Source organism: Lupinus angustifolius, chromosome LG01 (genome assembly GCF_001865875.1).
Source record: "Lupinus angustifolius cultivar Tanjil chromosome LG01, LupAngTanjil_v1.0, whole genome shotgun sequence".
Taxonomy (NCBI): Eukaryota; Viridiplantae; Streptophyta; class Magnoliopsida; order Fabales; family Fabaceae; genus Lupinus; species Lupinus angustifolius.
In genome coordinates this window covers 33,379,413-33,401,193 of record NC_032009.1, presented here as the reverse complement: position 1 = coordinate 33,401,193, position 21,781 = coordinate 33,379,413, and the positions used below count along the sequence as shown (strand labels likewise).

At 32.7% G+C, this 21,781-nt stretch overlaps 2 protein-coding genes across 3 annotated transcripts; both read right to left on the bottom strand.

Moving 5' to 3' along the window:
* On the bottom strand, positions 5,381 to 11,501 carry LOC109361363 (protein LEO1 homolog). Of its 2 annotated transcripts, none has more exons than XM_019606845.1 (11): positions 11,385 to 11,501; positions 10,606 to 10,907; positions 10,136 to 10,274; positions 8,160 to 8,345; positions 7,751 to 7,927; positions 7,251 to 7,382; positions 6,986 to 7,165; positions 6,781 to 6,903; positions 6,569 to 6,673; positions 6,172 to 6,417; positions 5,381 to 5,754 (listed from the first exon to the last, which is right to left on the bottom strand). In XM_019606845.1, exons 1-11 carry the CDS (start codon positions 11,499 to 11,501, stop codon positions 5,623 to 5,625), a joined length of 1,839 nt encoding a protein of 612 aa, XP_019462390.1. In that variant the 3' UTR covers positions 5,381 to 5,622. The 2 variants fall into 2 exon arrangements, with proteins under 2 accessions (XP_019462390.1, XP_019462399.1); XM_019606854.1 differs by having other exon boundaries at positions 6,175 to 6,417.
* LOC109343129 (transcription factor TGA4-like) lies at positions 13,570 to 16,948 on the bottom strand. Its single transcript, XM_019581285.1, has 8 exons — positions 16,807 to 16,948; positions 16,625 to 16,699; positions 15,359 to 15,418; positions 15,186 to 15,263; positions 15,004 to 15,067; positions 14,531 to 14,802; positions 13,989 to 14,216; positions 13,570 to 13,846 (listed from the first exon to the last, which is right to left on the bottom strand). The coding sequence occupies exons 1-8, from the start codon at positions 16,942 to 16,944 to the stop codon at positions 13,691 to 13,693; spliced, it is 1,071 nt and encodes a 356-aa protein (XP_019436830.1). The 5' UTR covers positions 16,945 to 16,948; the 3' UTR covers positions 13,570 to 13,690.

The window sequence follows — 21,781 nt, the reverse complement described above, 5'->3', positions numbered from 1 at the left end:
ATTCAATTACGGTATTATACCAAAGTAGTTTATATTACATGTCCATACTAGGGTTATTACATACTCAACCAATCAATCCAAATAGTCAAACACAATTACTGTCTCTCGCCCAAGCGATAATTCATCTTTAAATCTCAAATAAACTAAAGCCTTCCTCGCCCAGGCGAAGGTACTATCGCCCAAGCGAGGCCCCTCCTCGCTCAAGCGAGACATCTCTCGCCCAAGCGACAGAGTTCCATGGGCTCATTAAAATCCTAGGCGTTCTCGCCCAAGTGAGGCCCTTCCTCGCCTAGGCGAGGCTTGCTCGTCCAAGCGAGATTCTGTCGCCTAGGCGAGGGAATTCCAGAATCAAAACTTCCCCTCGCCCAGTCCCTCGACCAGTCCTCTCCCAAGCGAGACTGTGCTCGCCCAGGTGAGAGTTTCTCGCCAAGCGACAGGGACTTGGACAGAATACCAATTTTGCCCTTTTCGACAACCGAAACACATTTAAACATGGTTTTTCAAACACCTGCACACAGAAAAGTTCCCAACAATATTTAACACATTTCATCAACAATCATATATATTCAAAAGCATTCAAACCTACAAAATCTTGGGTTTCTTAAAAAAAAACCTTTAAGATGGTTTAGAGGATCCGGGTGTCATATTCGGACACCACTATGTCACAATGTGTTCTCTTTCACCTTAATGAAGCGTGCTTTACGAAATCACTACGGTTGAGTTGGGTTGCAAGGTTCAAATGCCGGAAATCTTCGTAACTACCAAAATACAAACTCGTTAGTTTTCCGATATTTCAAAACTCATTACTATTAAAATACTTAAAACTCTTTCATCCATCCGTTTTCCAACTTGTCCAAAGCCATGGTTAAAGGCTTAAACAAGTAAAAATTCATATATTAAAACAATGTAATAACTTCTTGAAAACAACTTGTTCATAGTTTCAAAACACATTTTTCATGAGTTCAAGAACACTCATTTTCGGTTTTGCTTCCAAAATGAGTTAGAAAGTGTTTTAGAAAATTTCAACGGTTGAATATGTTCTTGACATACTCGTGAACAACATACTTCAATATCATCAACATCCATTGGTTGAATGTGAAGAGATTGAAGATTGAAAGAAGAAGAAAATGAAGAAGAAAAGATGATGAGAGTAACTTACTCTCAAATCTTCAAATTGCCAAGCTTTTTGCAAAGTGTTAATGCATGAAGATACATGGGTATTTATAGAGTTGTGGGGTGGGAGAAATCTGATTTCTAAACCCATTTCCCAAGGCCATCTAGCAAATCCAAGAAGGTAAATGAATCATGGGTTAAGTGAGTGATTTAGGGGATTTGGTGGTAGTAAATCAAGGCATTTAGTAGGTAGATTTTGTGAATTGACTCATGCGACGCGACGACTTCGGCAAAACGCGTGCGATTAAAACCATGCTCGAGTATTGTCGGTCAATATTTGAGTAGCCAAAAATGATCGTCGGACTTTACTTTACGATTGGAACTTCGAATTTCGGCATTCCGAGTGAAAATATTTTAGAAAATAGTTATGGGCCAAATCAGGGTCTATCTTGACTCGAAATGTGATTACGAAGCTAACAGCGCAATCGGAATCTGATTCCGAGTTACGGAACTCAAAAACCACTTTTTGAGCCGTACCGGGTGAGATTTGACCCCGACAGTGGTCCGAAACCGACCGTCTCCGAAAATCATGAAAATTTACCACCAAATTGGAAATAGAATTACATTACAGTAACCGACTCCCGAACCTGGATATCAAAAATCCAAAAACCCAAGGTAATTGGGCTTAAAATATTTTTCTACATTTTTAACTATAAGATGTAGTGGCGGCTCTAAACAAAGTCGTGCAGCCGAAAAATGGGGCGCGACAGCTGGTGACTCTGCTGGGGACTTTTTTGAGAGAGTCCGACCCATAATCAATAAAATATGTTACTATTTATTTACCATTATTATCATTATTTTTTATTTGGTTGATTAGTTAATTTCCATTAATGTTGCATGCTTAATTAGTAGTTGTATGTATAAATATGAATTACATGCTTAATTATTAATCATATGTATAAATATGAGTTATATGCTTAAGTTTAATTGTTTGTATAAATATAAAAAGTGTATGCTTAATTATTAATATGAATTATATGCTTAATTTTAATTGTATGTATAAATATGAAAATTATATGCTTAATTTTAATTGGATGTATAAATATGAAAATTATATGCTTAATTTTAATTGTATGTATAAATATGAAAATTGCATGCTTAATTATAAATATGAGTTGTATGCTTAATTTTAATTGAATGTTTAAATATGAAAATGCATGTTTAATTATTAATTGTATGAATTACATGCTTAATTTTAAATTATATGTTATAAATATGAATTACATGCTTAATTATTAGTAGTTGTATGAATTACATAGTCAATCCATCATTACACTAACTCAAAAAAAAACTACCATTCACAATAATTCATTCATGCATGCATACATTCCTCATACATTTTTTAAATTAGCTATCCATATATGTGTTTTAAAAAAATAAAACATTCATACATTCTCTTATTTATTCACATATTCATTCATTCACTCATGCTTCAAAAAAATAATAATTCATACATTCATTCATGTAAAAACAATATACAAATAACTCAAACTCTTATTCCCGCATCGACTTATTACTCATTCATGCATTCAAAATAAATAAAAAAGAAAAATACACCATTTAAATACTCATTTACTTATACCTTTATATATTCGTTAAAAAGAGTATATTAATCATTCATTCATCTATTCATGCAATCAAAAATAAAAATCATTTATTCAATCATACACTCAAAAATAAAAAAAATCGATTGACTTATTCATTCGTTCATCACTATAAAAAAGAAACATTCATTAAGTCGCTTATGCATTTATTCATTCTTTCAATTATTCATACACTCATTCATTAATTCATGCATACATGCATTTTAAAAAAACAAATCATACATTCACTAAAAAAATTAAAAATACAATAATCAAACATTCATCTAATTTTATTCATTCACTTAATCATTCTAAAACAATTCATTCATGTATTCAGATAGAAAAGTAATCATTCATTGACTTTGACATTCATTCATGCATAAAAAATGATTAAGCATTTATTCACTCATGTATACATGCAATTTAAAAAATAAACACATTACTTATACATATATTCACTTATACATACATTCATCAAAACATAATAAATAAATAAATGATACATTCATTCATACATTCATCAAAAAAATGAAAATAAATTATTCAAAAAGAGAAAAAGTTCATTCATTCATGAAAAATACATCATTCATACACTTATTTATTCATGCGTAGATTCATAAAAAAAATCATTCAAAGATTGTATCATTTCATTAACCATTTTTTATATCTTCATTCATCATCATAAAAAGAAAAATAAAAAAATGTCATACATCTTCCTATATATCATAGCCTTCATGCATTCAAGGTCGTACATATCATAAATTGTATTTTCTAGCAGTCTCATTCATTTAAGAAAAATAAAATTACATGAAATTGGGATTTTGTTTTGAGAAGAATTAAGAAAAAGTTGATGAGAGATGGATAATTAGGGAAATAAGTAAGGAAAATGAATAATAATGAAAAAGGAAACCTTCAAAAGCTTGATGAAAGAGGGAAGATGAGATCGATGAGAACTGCTTGAATGAATGAGAAACTTGAAAACCTTCAAAACCTTCAAAATGAATAAGTGAATTGTTTGAATGAATGAGAAACTTTTATTTGAAGTTCAGAACTTCAGAACGTGAGTGACAGGAAATGGTGAAAATGAATAGGTGGTATGGAAACCCTTGTATTTCTGGTGAGAGAAGATGATGATTTTTCATAAAAATAAAATATTAAAAAATAGGAAATAAAATAAATAATATTAAAATAGTGTGATATGTGTCATCATGCAATTGGTATGAGGAGGGGAGATATCTCCTCACACCAGGAGAAACATTATTCTACCACAATCAGGTTTAAATAGTTTTTTAATCATTCTTCTTATTTTTTAGGTTTTAATTTAATCTTGTAACATTTAAAAGCATCAATTTAGCCATTTATTTTGTATGTCAATCTTACCTTTTCAAACTTATGTAACATTAACCAAGTAAAACCTTGGATTAGTTTTTTTTCATTTGGTGAGAAGATTTGCTATTTGGTAAGTAACAATTTGGACAACTCTAATTAATTTTTTTTTTTAAGGTCTCAGATTTTAATCTAAGACGAGGCTTAAATTTTACGAGGACTATAGCATTTATCTTCTTTTATATAGGCAACTAAGAATATTAATTTTTCTGGTATTTATTAACAAGAAAAATGAAAAGTAGAATACTTAACTTGATGAAAGAATATATTAGGTTACATATATGATTTAATCTTTTTAATTAAGAAATACTTTTAAAATAGTAGTAAAGAACAGTGAATGAGCTTCAAAGTTGATCGTGCTTGTGTGCAAGGTATATGATAGTATATAATGTAATACGAGGAGGGAAGAAAAATAATGAGATTTTGGGCGAAATTAGATTTAATACATTCCTCCAAGTTCCATTTCACTCCATCATGAGTTGACCAATCCAAACTACGAAACTTATTCAGATTTAGTTGCACTCCACTTCGTCAATCCGAAACATGGGATGCATGTCTCATACCAAAAATATTGAAGCATTCACTTTAAATACTCTTATTATGTAGATAATAATTCAAAATAGTGTGTAAGTTTATATGTATACTTATAAAAAAATAGAGCAGATCAGACTTACACTTTGATTCAACTCATCATGTCCAATATAATATGTAGGACAGTTAAAAAAGTGAGAAAGAGCACATCTTACACTTTGATTCAACTCATTATGACGTAAGAAATATTGAAGAGATTTGAAATGAATCAGTTATTTATCACTTCGGACTTGCACTTTGATTCAACCCACAACGTGCTTAGAAATATCGAGAGAATGACTCAGTCAATGCATTACATCAGTGCCTGTGTGCAAAGCAAATGGGTGTAGGAATATGCATTGAAGAAAGTTAGAAAGGTTGGAAGACAAGTAATGAAAAAAGAAGCTGCCCCCTTATAAGGATATAACTTCAAGTCCATTTTCGAGTTGAGCTTTGGAGGGAATGGAAAAGAAAATTTTTAAAACCATGAAATACATTTGTGAAATGACTCTGAAACTTTTTTCCCTCCAAAACACAACTCGCAAACAGACCTTTAATAAACATAATTTAGAAAAAGGGTGGTTCCACCACAACACAATCTGGATTGGATGAAATGGAACCCATGCCACCATGATTCATTCCATTCCATCACAACAATAACAGTCCAAATAATAAGACTTTTGTTCAGATCTCACCCTTTTCCATTCCATCAATCCAAGCATAGCCTGAGGGTCTAAGCACAAAAAAATTGAGTTATCCGCTATATAAATACTGTCATTATGTTGATAATTATTAAAAATGTCTATACTTTCCATATGGTGTTGGCAATCTCATGACAAGAGCGTAATAAACCACTTTCAAGTACATTCTAAGATTACTATTACTCCTTATGAAAATACCTTGAAGAAATTCATTCCTCGTCACTATCATAAACAACCACTTTCCGCCTGGTTAATGTTTTCCTAGGAGGCGAGTCCTCATCTGATTCAATACCCTTCCTTTTCACACTGCCTCTAATCTCCTTGTTCTTTCGCTTTGGTTCCTGCAATAAGAAATTCTATCAGTATTAAAATACAGCAATTGATGAAGTTATCAGTCATTATTACTTTCCACCTTAACTTCAAACCAAAGAAGTAAATTAGTTGTAATGTGTAAAAAGATTTTCACACTGATAAAGAATTGCGACATCTTAAAAATGTTTTATTCTTATAACAACCACCTTTAAAGTCACACATGCAAGTTGTGTGATCGGTTGCGAGTACACATTTTTTTACACCAATTGTGCATAAAAGTTAAACAGAGAAGATAAGTTACCAAATACACTGACTGAACATTGAACTAATCCAAACCAATTAAATATAGACACAAAGTTACCAAATATAATAGATATAGCTTTTTTAAGAAGCATTCTGAAACTAAAGTTAAACCAAACTATTATCTTAGAAGAAAATAAGAATACCTCCTCCTCATCTGATGCATCATTAACTTGTGCCTCTTCTTCATAATGTTCTTCCTCTTCTTCATCATCCTCATACTCTGGTTCAGTATCTTCATTCCTCTTACGTGAGATAGGCCTCTCATCTTCCTCTCCATCAGTTTCATACTCAGACTCCTCTCTATCATCATCAGAGTACTCCATTGGGCGCCGGGAGGATTTAGCAGGTGTGAAGGATGACTTACGAGGGATATCTCTGAGTCCCTGCGACTACAATTCAAAAAAGATTTCTCATTAGTGAAGGCAAAACATAACCAACACATCACAACTACAGATGACTGAGAAATAATACCTTTACATTAATGGTAAAGGCAAAACATAACCAATAAATGTACAACTACAGAACACTGAGAAATAATACCTTTTTAGCATTCATAATTCGTTTCTCTGCCAGGGCTTCCAATTCCAAATCATCTTCAAAGCGGTGTTGAGAACGACGAGAATCATGATAATTTGTTTCATCATCCTGTTTTGTTTTTTGTTGGGGGACAAAGGGGGGATTAAAGATTTGCATCAGAGGCAAACAAAGGCTACGCTAAAATGAAAATGAGAGGAACCAATATCTGGAAATACCTCATCATCCAAAAATCCAGGAGAAAGTTGACGCCTCCTATCCACAGTTGGAGGATATTTCCGGCTTACTTTTTCACGCTTTCGGTTAAGAAGTACACTAGCCCTGATTGATTGACTTTCGGCCTGAAAAAACCATTAGGAAGTTTGACAATGGTACTAGGGAATGCAATATAACCAAACATCTAATAAATCTAATTGATTATACCTTTTCTTTTTCCTCTTTTTCTCTCTCAGGATCAATGTCAGTGATGCAGTTTTTAACCTTGTAAACCTTCTTGTGCCTTGAGTCAACCAGAGCAGTCAGCTGCCGGTGAGAATTTGATGACAAGGAAGATGGCATAAACCTCATTTTCTTTAATAACCTTCCTTGTGATTGGAGAATTCCCTGTAAACATTTACACATAATCCATTGGAGGGTCAAGTGGAATCAAAAGCCCATAAAGAAAACTTATGGGAATATCATGATTCACCTTTCCATGTCTACGGAAAAGGTGTGCTTGATCATGCTGTGCATCTTGCACTGATATATCAAGAACTTCATTCCCAATTAATAACTGCAAGCTGCCATCAGACCACCTCACAAAGCGAGCATTGCTTTCACACTGAAACAAAAAGAAAACTATTGATACATAATTTTAAAAAAGAAATAAATATAATAATACCTCAACTTTCATCCTAAATGGTGGTTTTTAACAGAGAATAGATGCAACATTTTAATCCAAGTTATTCCGGCATTAAAGACTGAAGGACAGTTAACAATAAATAAGAATACATGCATCCATTCTGCCCAAATTCTGCCACAAATACAGTGATGCAGATGATTAAACGTAGCAGTTTAACAGTAACAACTAATCCAAGTCCAGGCAACTTGTGATTGTCATCATGTTTTCCATCTCCTATCCATGAGAATTAACCAGATAGACTTAATCATTGTAGCATGTATTAACTATATTAGCATACAATTACTTACTGATGTTGTACCATCAGGATTCCTGACGGTCCTCCAGCGCACAATATTGTTCTCCAGGCGGATGCGTCTCTTAGCTCCAGATTCGTCAGTTACAAAGGTATCCTCTTCCACATATGTTTTAGGATCAAATGGTTTTGGTTCAACACCCATTATATTTGAAACTTTAATCATGTTCATCTGTCCAAAAAGAAAAGTATGTAGCTCAGCAATGAAATTCAAAATCCAGGCAATCACTTAGGCACACTACATATACCATCTAAACATCAAGAGTCAAAACATAAACCATGCAAAAGAATAGTATCAATCGATGTGTCTTCTCCAGGCACCCCAACTATAAGCTAAATTCAGATGACATAAAAAAGTATATTCCCACCCAAATAACAAACAAAGATGTAAATTACAAGCATACATTTTCTGGAGGTGCTGGAGGTGGCTGTAGTGGTATCTCTAACTCCAATGGTGGCCCAAGTGGTTTCTCTTTAAGTTTGATTTCAATGTTTTCCTCCTCTGACATGTACTGACGATCTTCATCAGCAAGTACATCCTCTGGTCTCAGATTCTTTCCGTAGCTCCCTTCCTCTTCCATAGGAGATCTCTGAGGCAGGAAATTACTATATCATTAATTCTATAGTATGGACAAAAGATAGACAAATGATATATAAATTGGGATTCAAATTGTTCTCATGATTCAAAAATAAGGCACAAGTAATTTATTTTTGAATATGCAATTTATCAACATGCGAGAACCATGCATCTAAAACCATTTAAATTAAATAAAAGCAAGTACAAGAACTGACAAAATTTATAACTGAACAATTGTAATGATAACTGTGAAGGTAATTACATTTATTTCATGATAGATACAAATACACAGAGGTAAAGAAAATGAGATGTAACCATTTGCCAACATAGTAAATTTAGAATTTTAATAAAGTGTGAGGGTCACATGTGAAAGAACCAATGTCTGAGGTGGCTCCAGATTGCTGGTATCCCTCTCCTCCTAGCAGCCCTCCTCTACCCCTAGGGATGGCTCCATCTAATGGGCAGTTGTTTCCTCTCTCAAATCATATCATCTGGGGCAGCTCTATCTTGTTAATGGTCATTTCTGTGTACCGCTCACTACACCTAATGGATAGCCCTCTTGCTGTAGGATGAAATATCGAACAAGATGCACCCAAACCGTCATCCCCAGTAACGACTATCAGATACTCACATGGATCCCCCAAAAATACACATCTTAAAATCATTCTTAGTTCTTATCAAATCCATTCCAAATTATAAAATACAAAATTCTCAAATCCCGTACTTTTGAAACAAACTTATATTACATAACCAAAAGCCAGCCATCATATTTCAAGTAATTACTCCTTTCAGAAATAACAAACATAAGGCCATTATGTAAAAATTTATAGTGACCGTTATATGTGAGCAAACAAAATATAAATAGTTTTGTTTCCTCACACATAATATGTTAAACAACAAGGAAATAATAACATATATAGTAGTTATAACAAAAATGCCACCATGATCACTATCCACTCACACCAACAGAAATTTCACTTGATCATTTTCAATGACTACAGGGGTAGATAGCAGGGCAGTACTGAACGGATCTAAACACCAACAAATGTTTCAAGCAGACTTTGAAAAATAATTCATGGATAAACTAGCATATGTACTCAGGAGGTTGGATACAATCCCTAGATTTAAGTTCCAAAATACACGCACCGACAAATAAATCTACATTATAAAAGTAAGTCCTCAAACTGTTGGGCTATGACTTTACCTTAATGAGACAAAAAATCAAAAAGACAAGTTTGGAGGAGTGGGTAAGATCGCCCTCTTCCCGAAGCACAAACCCTAACTTCAGAAAATCGCCCTAAGAACAATTTGCATGAGAAAAGACAAATGAAGTAGTACTTAATGGGTGAGAATAGGGGAAGAAGGAAGGGACGGGGCAGCAGATTTCCACCAAGAAGGAAGAAGCGGGGAAACTTTCTCCTACTACTTTATTCTCTTTTTGGTAACAGGGGTTCAGGGTGTTGGGTTTTTAAAGTTGATTTCCCTTTTTTCGAGAAAAAGTTAAATGGTGTGCTTCAAACAATTTTGTGTCACTCCCATGGAAAGTTACTAGAAAGGTTAAATAATGATTTTCCAAACAGATCACAATGGATCCAATTCGTTTATTGTGTGAAAATCGAACAATAAACTCTAGAACTACAATTCAACCAATTTTTCTGCAATTTATGCAACACGGCATTCAAAAACAAAACACTAAGCAATTTGCATTGACACATCACGGACTTGCATTGAATCGCATTAACTGAATCATGATTTATGCAATTCTGATAACAATGATTGCTAATATTGGCATATGGCACTCACATTTGAATCATGCTCGATGTCGTGCTGAACTGCATACCCGTCCTCCCCCTCTTCATCGTCAAAATCACCAAACACATCACGAATTTCAGGAACGGAATCTAAATCACGAGCTTGGTCTTTGTCATCTCTGGGTGATCCACTGCCGAAAAAAATGAAAATTCTCAGACAGTAGCATCAGCCGGTGTTGATAATACAACAACATAATTTATCTAAATATAGCTAAGAAACAATTGACTCAAAGGCAATTTCAAATGTACACTCTCAGTGCGCAGTTACTCCTGCATTATGTTATGTATAGAGATGACTATGACTTCTAAAAAGGAACTTGTCATATTAGATAACAAACAATAAATTTTGACTAAATATTCAATGTCACAACAGAATGAAGAAATAATACAAACATTAACAACATAAATCATCTAAATTTATCTAAACACGAACAATATAGAGCCAGAATGGAGGACATATACCTAGCGCTCCTAACTTCGCCATTTTCTTCATCATCGTTGTCTCTCTCGGATTCACTCTCGACCACACCCCTGTGCTTGCTTGTCACACCTCTCTGACTGTAGCCATCATCTTTGCCATCACTATCTGTGTCTTCTCCTCTTGCTTCCTCACTTTCTTCTCTTTGATCATCACCAGCTTCCACCTCTTCAGAACTCTGATATCTTCCCCCTTCATTTTCATTTTCCATCTCCACCTCTCCTCCATGACTCTCCCCTTCTCCTTCCCCTTCCCCTTCCCCTTCCCCTTCCCCTTCCCCATCACCCTAATCAATAAAAACTTCATGTGAGTGTGATTAAATTATAACTTCAAAATTGAAAAAACTAATTTCTTGTGGTACTACCAAGGGTATCCCCTCAGCTTTTGGGTAACTAATCCCTTTCGGTGTTCTGGTTGCCCCTGCCAACAAGTGTCGCTCCCGGGAATGGAACCCTTGACCTTTTGGTCATCCTGGGATCTAGCAGGGCCTTCCACCACTAGAGCAACACCTTGTTGGTGAAAAACTAATCTTTACACATAAAACAACACAACTAGGTCATATATTGGTTATTTTAGCCCTAAATTTAGCTGCATTATACATGTGCTGTTGAATTACGAAACATGATGAAGTTGAATAAAATATACAAGTTGCAATGAGAGAACCCTAAAGAAGTTGCAATGAGTAAATTGGGATGATAAGGGAAGGGAATTGAAAAATAATGAAATGAAATAGGGAAATTGAGTTAAATAGTTAGTTACATACAGAAGAATTGGGTTCAGGATTGGGTGCGATTTCTTCATCTTCTTCTTCGTCTTCTTCCTCTGATTGATCACCGAAGAGGTTCTGCATCATCTGGTGTCGCTTCTCTTCTCCGCCCATTCTCTCTCTCTCCTCTCTCTCTCCTCTCTCTTCTCCTCTCTCTCTCCTCTCTCTTCTCCGTTACTGCGCCTCTTTTCTTTTTGTTTTTTTATTCCACGGCTTATTTATACAGCGGAAAGTTATGTTACGGGACCGGGATTAAATATATAGTAAGTTCAGATATTTAATTTAATAAACATATAGAAAGGATGGATTTGGGTTTTCTTTGGTTTTAAATAAAGTGAATCTTATCCTATTTTCTCTATCAATTAAACTCAAAAAATTAGTTTATTAAGGGGAAGAATCTCCTAGCTCAAGTATTACATTGAATTTATTATTCTATTCAATATGTGACTTTTAACATCTATCATGTTTAATCTTTTTTACAAATATGTTTGAAAACTAAAAAAATACTACATATATTATACTTTTAGGGATCAGAGGAATAACTTATATCTTGATATGAGGATATATTTTATTTTTTTAAATAAATTAATAAATCTGATTTTATTGATAAGGATTTTCTTTTGTTTTTATTTACTATTTTTGAACACTTGTGTAAAAAATAGATACTTTCACTATTTTCTATCAGGATATAAACTTAACATTTCTTACTACATATATATGGCATTAAGGTTAGACATACCATGTATTTATTATCTTGATTTTGTGTAAGGAGTGAACATGACCTTACCTAATTGTTCATCCGGTTTGGTTTGACATATAGTAAATTCACATTTAGTTGTTTTTCTTGGGTTTATGGTGGAGTTCAATTTTTAAAGTTAACTTCATTCAATATTTAGAGTTAAATAATGGATAAGTTTTAATGATGCATGTTCACCCTTGATCTCTAACCCGTTAGTCGTTTGATCATGGCCTCATAATATTCACCTTGTATTTTCTATGTCATCTTTTGTGATAATAGTATTTATCATCATATATTTTTTAGAACTACTTAATAATCTAAGGATGGATACATTATATTCATGTTATAGTTATAGTATTTATCGTGATAGATTTTTTATACTAAGAATGGATACAATGTATTCATCTTCTAGTATTTTTTTCATGGTAGTTTTTTTATGGCATGTGGAAAATGAAATGTACTTGTAATGTAAATTTATTTTTTATTAGTCAAACTTTATACCCATGAATGTGTTCAACCTGATTCCTACAAGAATGAAGATCCTTATTTGCGTCGCACTAATTACAATATGTCATTCAATTAAATAAAAAAGTCATAAAAACATAATTATATTAGTTGATTAATTTTATTGAATATAGATAGAAAGAAACGTGATTTTTTTTGAGACATATGATGTCTCCTTCATTCCTATCATTGGATTGGGGACCCAAAGCTAGGGATGGGTTCATCCTTGGGGATAAGTCCAAAGCCTTATTATAAGGCCACATACAATGCTTTGGAGATAAGTTTCTACAACAATACCATGTGGGGATTGCACCATTTCACTAGCACCATATATTTTCAACTTGGCAAAGAGATTTATTGCTTATCGAAGAATTTGTTGACCTTAATTTGGATATTTAGTGTCTCAGTGAGGTTCAAGGAGGATAGATATAAGCAGCTTTATCCTCAGAGGAGGAGAAGCTATTTCCAGATTTTTTAATCTGTGACCTCACGGTCACTAAGCAAAGAGCTAATCGTTGCACCAAGTTTACCTTCTTATATTGTAGTATAGAACATATAGATGTGTTTAATATATGCACATAATGACGCAAATGGAAGATATAGCTTGTTTAGTCATACTCGGATGTAGACTTTGATGATGGTGTTCAACAGCTAAGTTTCTATCAACTCCTGAACTATGTAGTGATGATTATTTACCATAAGCATTGAACAATGAAGATGCAAATATCATAACCCATAGTAACGTATTAAATCATTTGATTCCACAGTAAGACATTGAATACTATTCCTTTGGATATTTGCTTGACTTTGAGGAAGAACAAACATCTCTACTTTCAACAAAGTTGCATATTAATTAAAAGCATGGCCACATGCCCAAAATTTGCACAATTGGAACAACTACCTAAAACCATTTGTGATACTCAATGATTGGTATTGCAGGCAAACGACTCGATTTATCATTCATTGGATTGATGTTTTAAGTGATAAGACAGATATTCATTAAGCCATAATCAGCACCATGGAGTTCAGATACAAGTAAATATGCTCTCTTGTTTGAAAACTAATCATTTGTTTGACGAGGACAATTAGCCCAAAGTGAGCTCAATGTTCGGAGGCGTTGGAAATATTCCCCGAAAAGGAGCAGCCATCGAGCACATTGACGGAAGGTAAGTACTCTTGACATTTGCTGCAATGTTTCCTGCCTTAGATGATCAGCCTGTTTCACATAAGGCCTTGCTTCAATTTCAGAATAGCCAAATCAAGCTAACTATAACCTTCATACTTGTAAATTAAGGTACTTATGATTCTTTAAATGTTAGTTTGTCTATAATGGATATCAATGGAGTGTAGCACATTACCTGGTTCACAAATCTCACAAGAGATTCCAACCTCTCCATTGCAGCAACCATCTGTGGAATGTAAGCTTCTTCGTCGAGTTGTCTTGCTGTGACGGTTTCCGCGAGTATTTGCTCCAGTTTGTCCATACCTTGTGAAAGGGCATCTTCTGCTTGTTGACATGATTTTAAAAGGTTACAGACACCACCTCGTTGTTGCTCCGTCAAGGGTTCGATCAGTGGGATCAGAACCTGCAATTATAAGAAACTTATTACTTATTAATGCATCATATATTGCAAGCTTACCTTATGCCATATTAGAATTTGGCAACAGATATAGTCACAAGTTAATTTAGTATCCTAATGCTTGGTTCTAATGTGTAATTGGTACTTAATGTGTAAAAAATGAGGTTGAATCAGATGGGAAAACTATGCATATATGAAGTGCATAAGTGTTTGTGACTAGCATTATTGGATAGCATCCTAGTTTTTGAAGAATAACTTAAATTGAGATTAAATGAATACAATTCTGAACTTCTTTCTCTCTGGTTATTAAGCATCATTACCTTTAGAACTTCAGAAGGGCGAAAGCCTCCGAGCCACATGAAAAATCGTTCAACTGTTGTTTTCCACATGCCTGACTTGACATAGAAAACGTCTTCTTTCGCAGCAGCAGATTTCATGCGAAAGAGTTTGAAATAGTGGTTCATGATGCCATCTACAAGTGTTCCAAATTCTGTGTCACCCATATGTGCACTTAAGGCACTTCTAAGTTCCAAGATTTGTCTATTTTGCTCTTCTACCCAGTGTCCATACTCCATCTCAAAGGTAATTATTCCTGCAAACTTGGTATTTTATAGTGCAAAAACTAATTCGAAAACGGAGTTTCATAAATAGTTTTGCGGTCGCAATTGAGGCCAACACATTGCAATTTTTGCAGTCTCCTCAATGGACCAGCACACATAAATGATTAAGATATTGTTAAGAAACTTACTTATTTCACCACAGAATAAGACTAATATATTGAACAACCACAAACCTGAATTTACAGAGCCAACAAAACCGAAACTATTAGAACCCAATCCAGCACCAGTATACAATCCCTGCAGTTTTGTTGCCTCAAGAGATTGAAAATGGATAAAAAAAACTAGTAGATATTGAACAATATATAAAGTGATTCATAACAGAAACTAGGACCAAATTAACTCAGCTTCACTGCACCTGTTGTCTTGCATGATCAAATTCTTGCTCTACCTGCACCAACTTCAAACGGCATGATTCTAATTGTTGAACATAGGCCTATAAAGAAATATACAAAAAAATCACATTAAAATTAGTGACATAAACACTTGTTGCATTTTTTTACATATCTTGTAATGTATAACCCTATGAACCTTTTTCCTCAGACGACTCTTGCGAGCAGCCTCTCGATTTTGAGCGAGACGTCTTTGTATCTGCGAGATCAAAAAGAATAAGGATGTTTTTTCTATTACCAAGTAGAGATGAATACTATATGGTAGTAGTGACAGGAATATTTTTCTATTGGAACTTCCACCATTCCTTTTATCAACCATAATGATGCTAATTGAGCTTTAATGAGTTCTAATATGCAACGCCAAGCAGTTCCATTTTCTCAGTCCAAAAAGTACATTGTTGGAATTGGATAAGAACGCCAAGTGACTTTAAATTCAGGAATTTCCATTATAGCCGAACACGATGAAAAGATAATTTATATAGATACTAACAAGTTTTATCTTAACCAAATAAGCATAAAAGAGTTATAGTCAATTACAAAAGAGACAGGTTATAGGTAACTAAGTATCATCCAAAATAATATTATTTTTCTATTGTAGTGTGCATGTAGAGAGGATATGAGGATGGAGCTAGTCCCCTCTATAAAAGGTTTGTAACAATTCACTCATGTTTTGTTCTAATGTTCAAATAATTCCCCACTTGAATTATTAAAAAAATTTCCTTGAACACTAACATTTTCTATAAGACTAAGCATAAATAAAGTGTCTCTAAAGTTAAATCTTTGCATAATATAATGAATTAAGATTCAATTTTTACTGTAGTAACTTCTAGTCTCGTAGTCTTTAACTCTATTCTTAACATTAAATCTAACACAATATTTTCATTAGGTATAGTACATAAAGTTTGTGACTTAAAGTCTTTAAATATTTATCTCATAACCTATTAGACTCAAGAGTACAAGGTGTACCTTCCCATACTATAACATCTCTAAGGATTCAGCCTTCAGTCCATAGCTTTAACTGGTTTCAATAATATATTATATATCCATCACATTGAACAACATCACCCATTTCAATCAGCTGAAGTTATATCTTAAGGATGATGAGATTTACAATACAAATTTCCTGGTTAAAAAACTTGTTGTGAAGATAAAGCACAAAAGTATTACATCTTCATTCAGAGACAATCTGAAGTTTATTTCACATGCAGGAAGCATTTAAGGGCTCAAATATACAAATTAGTTCAACTCTACACCCCTTTTCAGTTTTCACACCTCATTTACACTTTAAGTTGGAGTGTTGTAAAATGAGTATAATAATTTGATGTGAGATTATCATGATAATTAATAACAATATTCTCTTTCTTTTCTGCTGCTTTCTGAATTGGTAATATTCTCAGTTTCTCACCTTATCATTAAGCCTGTTAGCTTCTTGGTCATACTTCTCAGATGTTCTCACTATTGCATTAGAAGTATCCACTGACTATGTATTTAACATAATAAAAGAATATAATTAGTATGGAAGAAAATTAAATATGCATATTCTCATTGACCAAAAACAAAAGAAGCATAAATTTGTTAAGCTTGCACCTGATTATCTAACTTAGTTCCTGCATCAATTAAAGTACCATTAGTTACGAAATTTTCTTCCCACATAGTAATTTGGTTAATAGGGTCATATGCACCCATTCTTCTTGAGGAAACAAATGCTGAAGATGAAGAATTCATGCTGCTGTTGAGAATTATTAAAATGCATTAGAATTCAATCAATCATAAAATATTACAAACTGTAGTCACTTATGGGTTAGTTTCAGAGTTGGATTTTGGAGGGAAAGAAAGGTTTGGGAGTCATGAAATACACTTGTGAGATGACTCTCAAACTTTCTCTTTCCCTTCTATCCACTCCAAAAACTATAAATATTAACAATGGAAATCATCAGAAAGCAAAGAAGAAAAGTTAAGGGTAACGTAGAATCATGCAGCATGCACCATTTTTTCAACTTTTTTTCTTGAAAGTGCCGTGAAGGAAACATTAGAAAACTTTCAAAAGAGAAAACAAAATGAGTAAAGAAAAGTACCTGTGAAGGTGATTTATATATATAACACATGCAAGCAACTAAGTACATGTTAAACAAAACAAAGGTGTCATGTATTTATTGTCTCGTACTTTGTTCTTAGGAAGGTATTAACAAGGGAATTAAAAAAACTTTGAAAGTTACTTTCTTTTTAGTTTATGGATAAGGAATCAGGATGATGATTTCCTACCCTGTTTGGTGGCCTTACCCAATTAGAAAATCTCATTTAATTAGAAAGAAAAATTATAATAACATTAATTAATATTTTTTTATTATTTTATGAAGTTTGATTGATTAGGTACATGAGGATAGGAATTTCTTGAGATAGAAGATCCTTATCTAAAGAATTAACCATTTTCGATTGTATAATGACTATTTGATGAACACCTTTAAAAGTTAGTTTGAGAAGTAAGCAAAGAGTTTTTTTTTCCAGCTCTAATAAAATCATGCCACTACTTTGTCACACTCATTAGTCACTAGCAAAAGAAACTGAACCAAAGCCTAAGCTCCCATCATGGGAAGAGGAAAGCTTAAAACTATGATTAATAGTAGATAAATAACTATAATAAAGGGCACTGTCTTTAAATTCAACTTTATGTCGGGTTCATTTTTAGTTATTATGTGTCAGTTTTGTAAGAAACAATGATTAAGAAATATGAAAAACCAAATTGCCAAAGATTTTTACGATAAATTGTTACTCTATTTAGTTTTAATTAATTATATCACTTAATAGACAGGGCTACGTATTTTATAAATTATAATAATTAAAAATAGAGTATTGAAATGGGAAAATAACTTTTGATATCCTGTATAAAGTATAAACACATAATTGATATGTGAGTGACTATCAACATATATAAATGGGGTAGTCTACTTTGTTATTATATATGTATTTTCCAATTCATAGCTAAAGACTAATCTTTTTTAACATATAATCTATACCAACAAATATATGACAAATAATCAGTATAGTATATATGTTGAAATAATTTAAGTGTTCTGATGAAAAGGTGATGAAATTAGAGAGGGTGTAATTTTGGTAATGGGATACTCTATCATTCTGGACCTTCCAATTAGGGTGAGAATGAGTTAGATAAAGTTTATCTCTTATTTGATCCTAAATGTATTTTGGTTGAGTTATTTTTTTGAACTTGGACTCAACCCTAAACCAGACGCTAATATGACCTTAAATATTGGTCGGGTCAGCATTTGAACCTGACCTTAAATCCAATTGAATATAATGCATAGTCATTTTAGATAAAATATTATCAATATAACTTATTATTATGTATATGTAATTTGACATATAAAATGATATATGTATATATATTGTTAATCATGTATATATGATGAAAAAATTAGAGAATCAGTGATATTGTCCACAAAAGATATGTTATCAGTGGGCTGGCAGTGAACCGAACCAACTCGGTATTCGTTCGAAACTCGATTCATTATTTAACTCGATAAACTTGGTTCATGAACCAAACGAGTTGAACTTGAGCTAAAAATTGAGCTCGTTAAATAAATGAGCCGATCGAACTTGAGTTGAATATAGTTCAACTCATTAGGTTCATGAGCTGACTCGATATATTTATATATATATATATATATATAATTGTATATATATGTATATATATATATATAATTGTATATATATGTATATATAAATTAATTTTTATGTTTATTATGATCTAAACATTATTTTTTATATTTATTGTTATTATATATATAAACAAGATTATGATTTTATATAAAACCTTATGTAGTATTTTTTTAAAATTTAATTAGTTATTTAAGTTGTCTAAATGAACCATGCAAACTGAACCGAACAGTTCGCGAACTTTAACCGAGCCGAACTCGAGCTAAAAAAATAACTCGTATCGAACTCGAGTCGAGTTTCGAGCTGAACCAATCCTTATCGAGCTGAACCGAGCTGAACTATTGTTCGACTCGCTTCCAGCCCTAGTTATCACTATCACTGTATATAAAATTGAAAAGAGACACATACAAACATGATAAATGGGTGACCGAGCATGGATCAGATTAAGTCATGCTTGTCCCCTACCTAACCCTAAATATTCATCGAATCTAACTTTTTGAACTCAAACCAATGAAACTTCATTCTTATTTGTACCTGACCATAATCAGGTCATATTAATTAGATGAAGGATATGGTTGGGTTCTGGCCTCTACTATAGAAGTGAAGGAAGTAATAAAATTAAAAGTTTTAGTTTATCTAAATAAGGGGAGTATTTTTGTGCGCGTACTGTGTTTCATACTTTGATGACGTTGTGTTTGATTGAACACAAATTAATATATAAAGAGAGAGAAACACTGTCGTTGTCATATTTCCACTACCGCTGATATGCATAGCAGTTAGGTTCAAATTAATTGGGTGTTTCCCTCCAATCGATGACGTCATTTTCCAAATGCTACATGACTACTTCAATTAAACTATCAAATTCTCTTGCATACACTTTTAGTATTATAAATGATATATTTTTATCTTTTTGGATAAGAAATTAATCTAGGGTGCATATGATTGTCCCTCCTATCAAGTATTGCTCCCAATAATCAAACTCTTAACCTTTTAATTTAGAGATATAAGGAATTTTATATTATATTAACGTATTGTTGGTAATCCTTAAGATTATTGAAATTACTAAGTAATCACTCACATTCACCGAGCGTTATTCTCATCATTAGATAATTATCTCTTATATAAGTATGTATGGTACATAGTTAATTAAGGTATATAATTAGTCACATTAATTTTAGACGATATAACATAATATGTGATAAATAAATAAATAATAGAGTTATGTACATGTGAGGATCCACGTTGGTCTCTATCATATATCTGTGATAACACCTCATAATATTAAAAGTATACTACGTTAGAGTTGTCGTTCAATAATGCTTATTTTAGATGTATAATAGCACTGTCAGGCGTTTTCTGTTTGACCGCAATAAAATATGGTTATCACTAACAGCGCTTCACAAACGTTGTTGTATTGATTATATACCACAGCGCAACACACAAAAAACATTGTCATATAGTGCATCAATACAACAGCGCATCGTCCATAAAGCATTGTCATATAGATCTTACATAAACATCGCATTTTATAGGTCTTATTAACAACGCTTATTGTTGTGTTGTTGAAGTTCATATATTTAACAGTACAATAACAAAAAAACATTGTTGTATTATTCATAAATTTTATCAAACAACACCTTAATACAACAACACATCACACACATAACATTGTTGTATTAATAATGTACAACATTGCTTTCTATAAAAAGCGGTATTGTAGTTATCCTTTACAACAGCGCATACTAGGGCTTCCCCTAGAATTCGTTGTTGATTTGTATAAACTAATACTGCATATACATTTATTAGAAGAAACAAACATTCTTAACGACACATACATTTATACATTTTGAACACCACAAACACATTAATACAGACCAAAAGTTTATTTTATTATATCAATACAATACAAAATACAAACAATGAATATCATGTCAATTATGTTTTGACAGAATATATAATTACAAATAAAAAAATTACACAAATTACAAAGAAACAATATTATACAAATTACAAACAATCAAAATTCAGCTATAATTACACAAAGAATATTTGCATCTACTTTTTCCTTTTCTTTGATTGTTTTTGTCTTGTAAGGTCATCCTTGTTTGGAGGAACATATTGATCTACTCAAAGCCCTTAACCATGATCATCTCTTGTATATAAATCATCATTCGTAGTTGGTCCGCTCTCAAGCAACTTATATGTCCCAAAAAAGGATCATCTTCATCAATATCTTCATATTCTTGGTCATCAATATTATTGACGATTATTTTATTAGTTAAAAGAACAATGGATCATTTCATATCAGTTGGTTCACTAACATAGAATACTTGTTGAACTTGTGATGCTAGAATAAATGGCTCATCTTTATATCATGGCCTATTAAGATCCACCTGCATGAACCCTAAACTCATCGACTCGGAAGCCATCGTTGTTATCAATCCACATACAATAAAAAATCAGCATCCGAAACATTGTGTAATCTAATTTCCATATTTGTTCAATCAACTCCAAAGTATGACATATTCACATATATTGGGTTTCTATCTTTTGCACTTGACATGTGTAAAGTTCGAGCAATAAGAATTAAAACAAGCAGAGCAAATGCATTATTATATAATTAAAAATGAGGGAGCCTAACTCATAATGTAAGCTAAATGAGTCGGAACTCGGAAACCTCAACTCAATACAAGCTAAATGAGTGAAACCACTCAATACAAGCTAAATATAATGTAATTAAAAAGACAAATAACTATAAGAAAAACTTACTTTCAATTCGGTGTTGAATGCGTAAATGATGATTTTGAGGTTAAACAAGTGAATGATTTTCAAAATCGGTGTTGAATGAGTGAATGATTTTCGATGTTGAATAAGTGAATGAGGATGAGTT

Bases quoted from the DNA above. Each gene is read 5' to 3' on its own strand.
- LOC109361363 (XM_019606845.1), bottom strand. From the start codon at position 11,501: ATGGGCGGAGAAGAGAAGCGACACCAGATGATGCAGAACCTCTTCGGT. The intron at 6,418-6,568 runs GTATTATTTCTC...TTTGAATTGTAG, and splicing joins GAATTATGAATGCTAAAAAG to TCGCAGGGACTCAGAGATAT. The intron at 5,755-6,171 runs GTATTCTTATTT...TTCTTATTGCAG, and splicing joins ATGCATCAGATGAGGAGGAG to GAACCAAAGCGAAAGAACAA.
- LOC109343129 (XM_019581285.1), bottom strand. From the start codon at position 16,944: ATGAATTCTTCATCTTCAGCATTTGTTTCCTCAAGAAGAATGGGTGCA. The intron at 14,803-15,003 runs GTTTGTGGTTGT...CCAAGTTTGCAG, and splicing joins TGTTGGCTCTGTAAATTCAG to GAATAATTACCTTTGAGATG. The intron at 14,217-14,530 runs GTAATGATGCTT...TTATAATTGCAG, and splicing joins GCCCTTCTGAAGTTCTAAAG to GTTCTGATCCCACTGATCGA.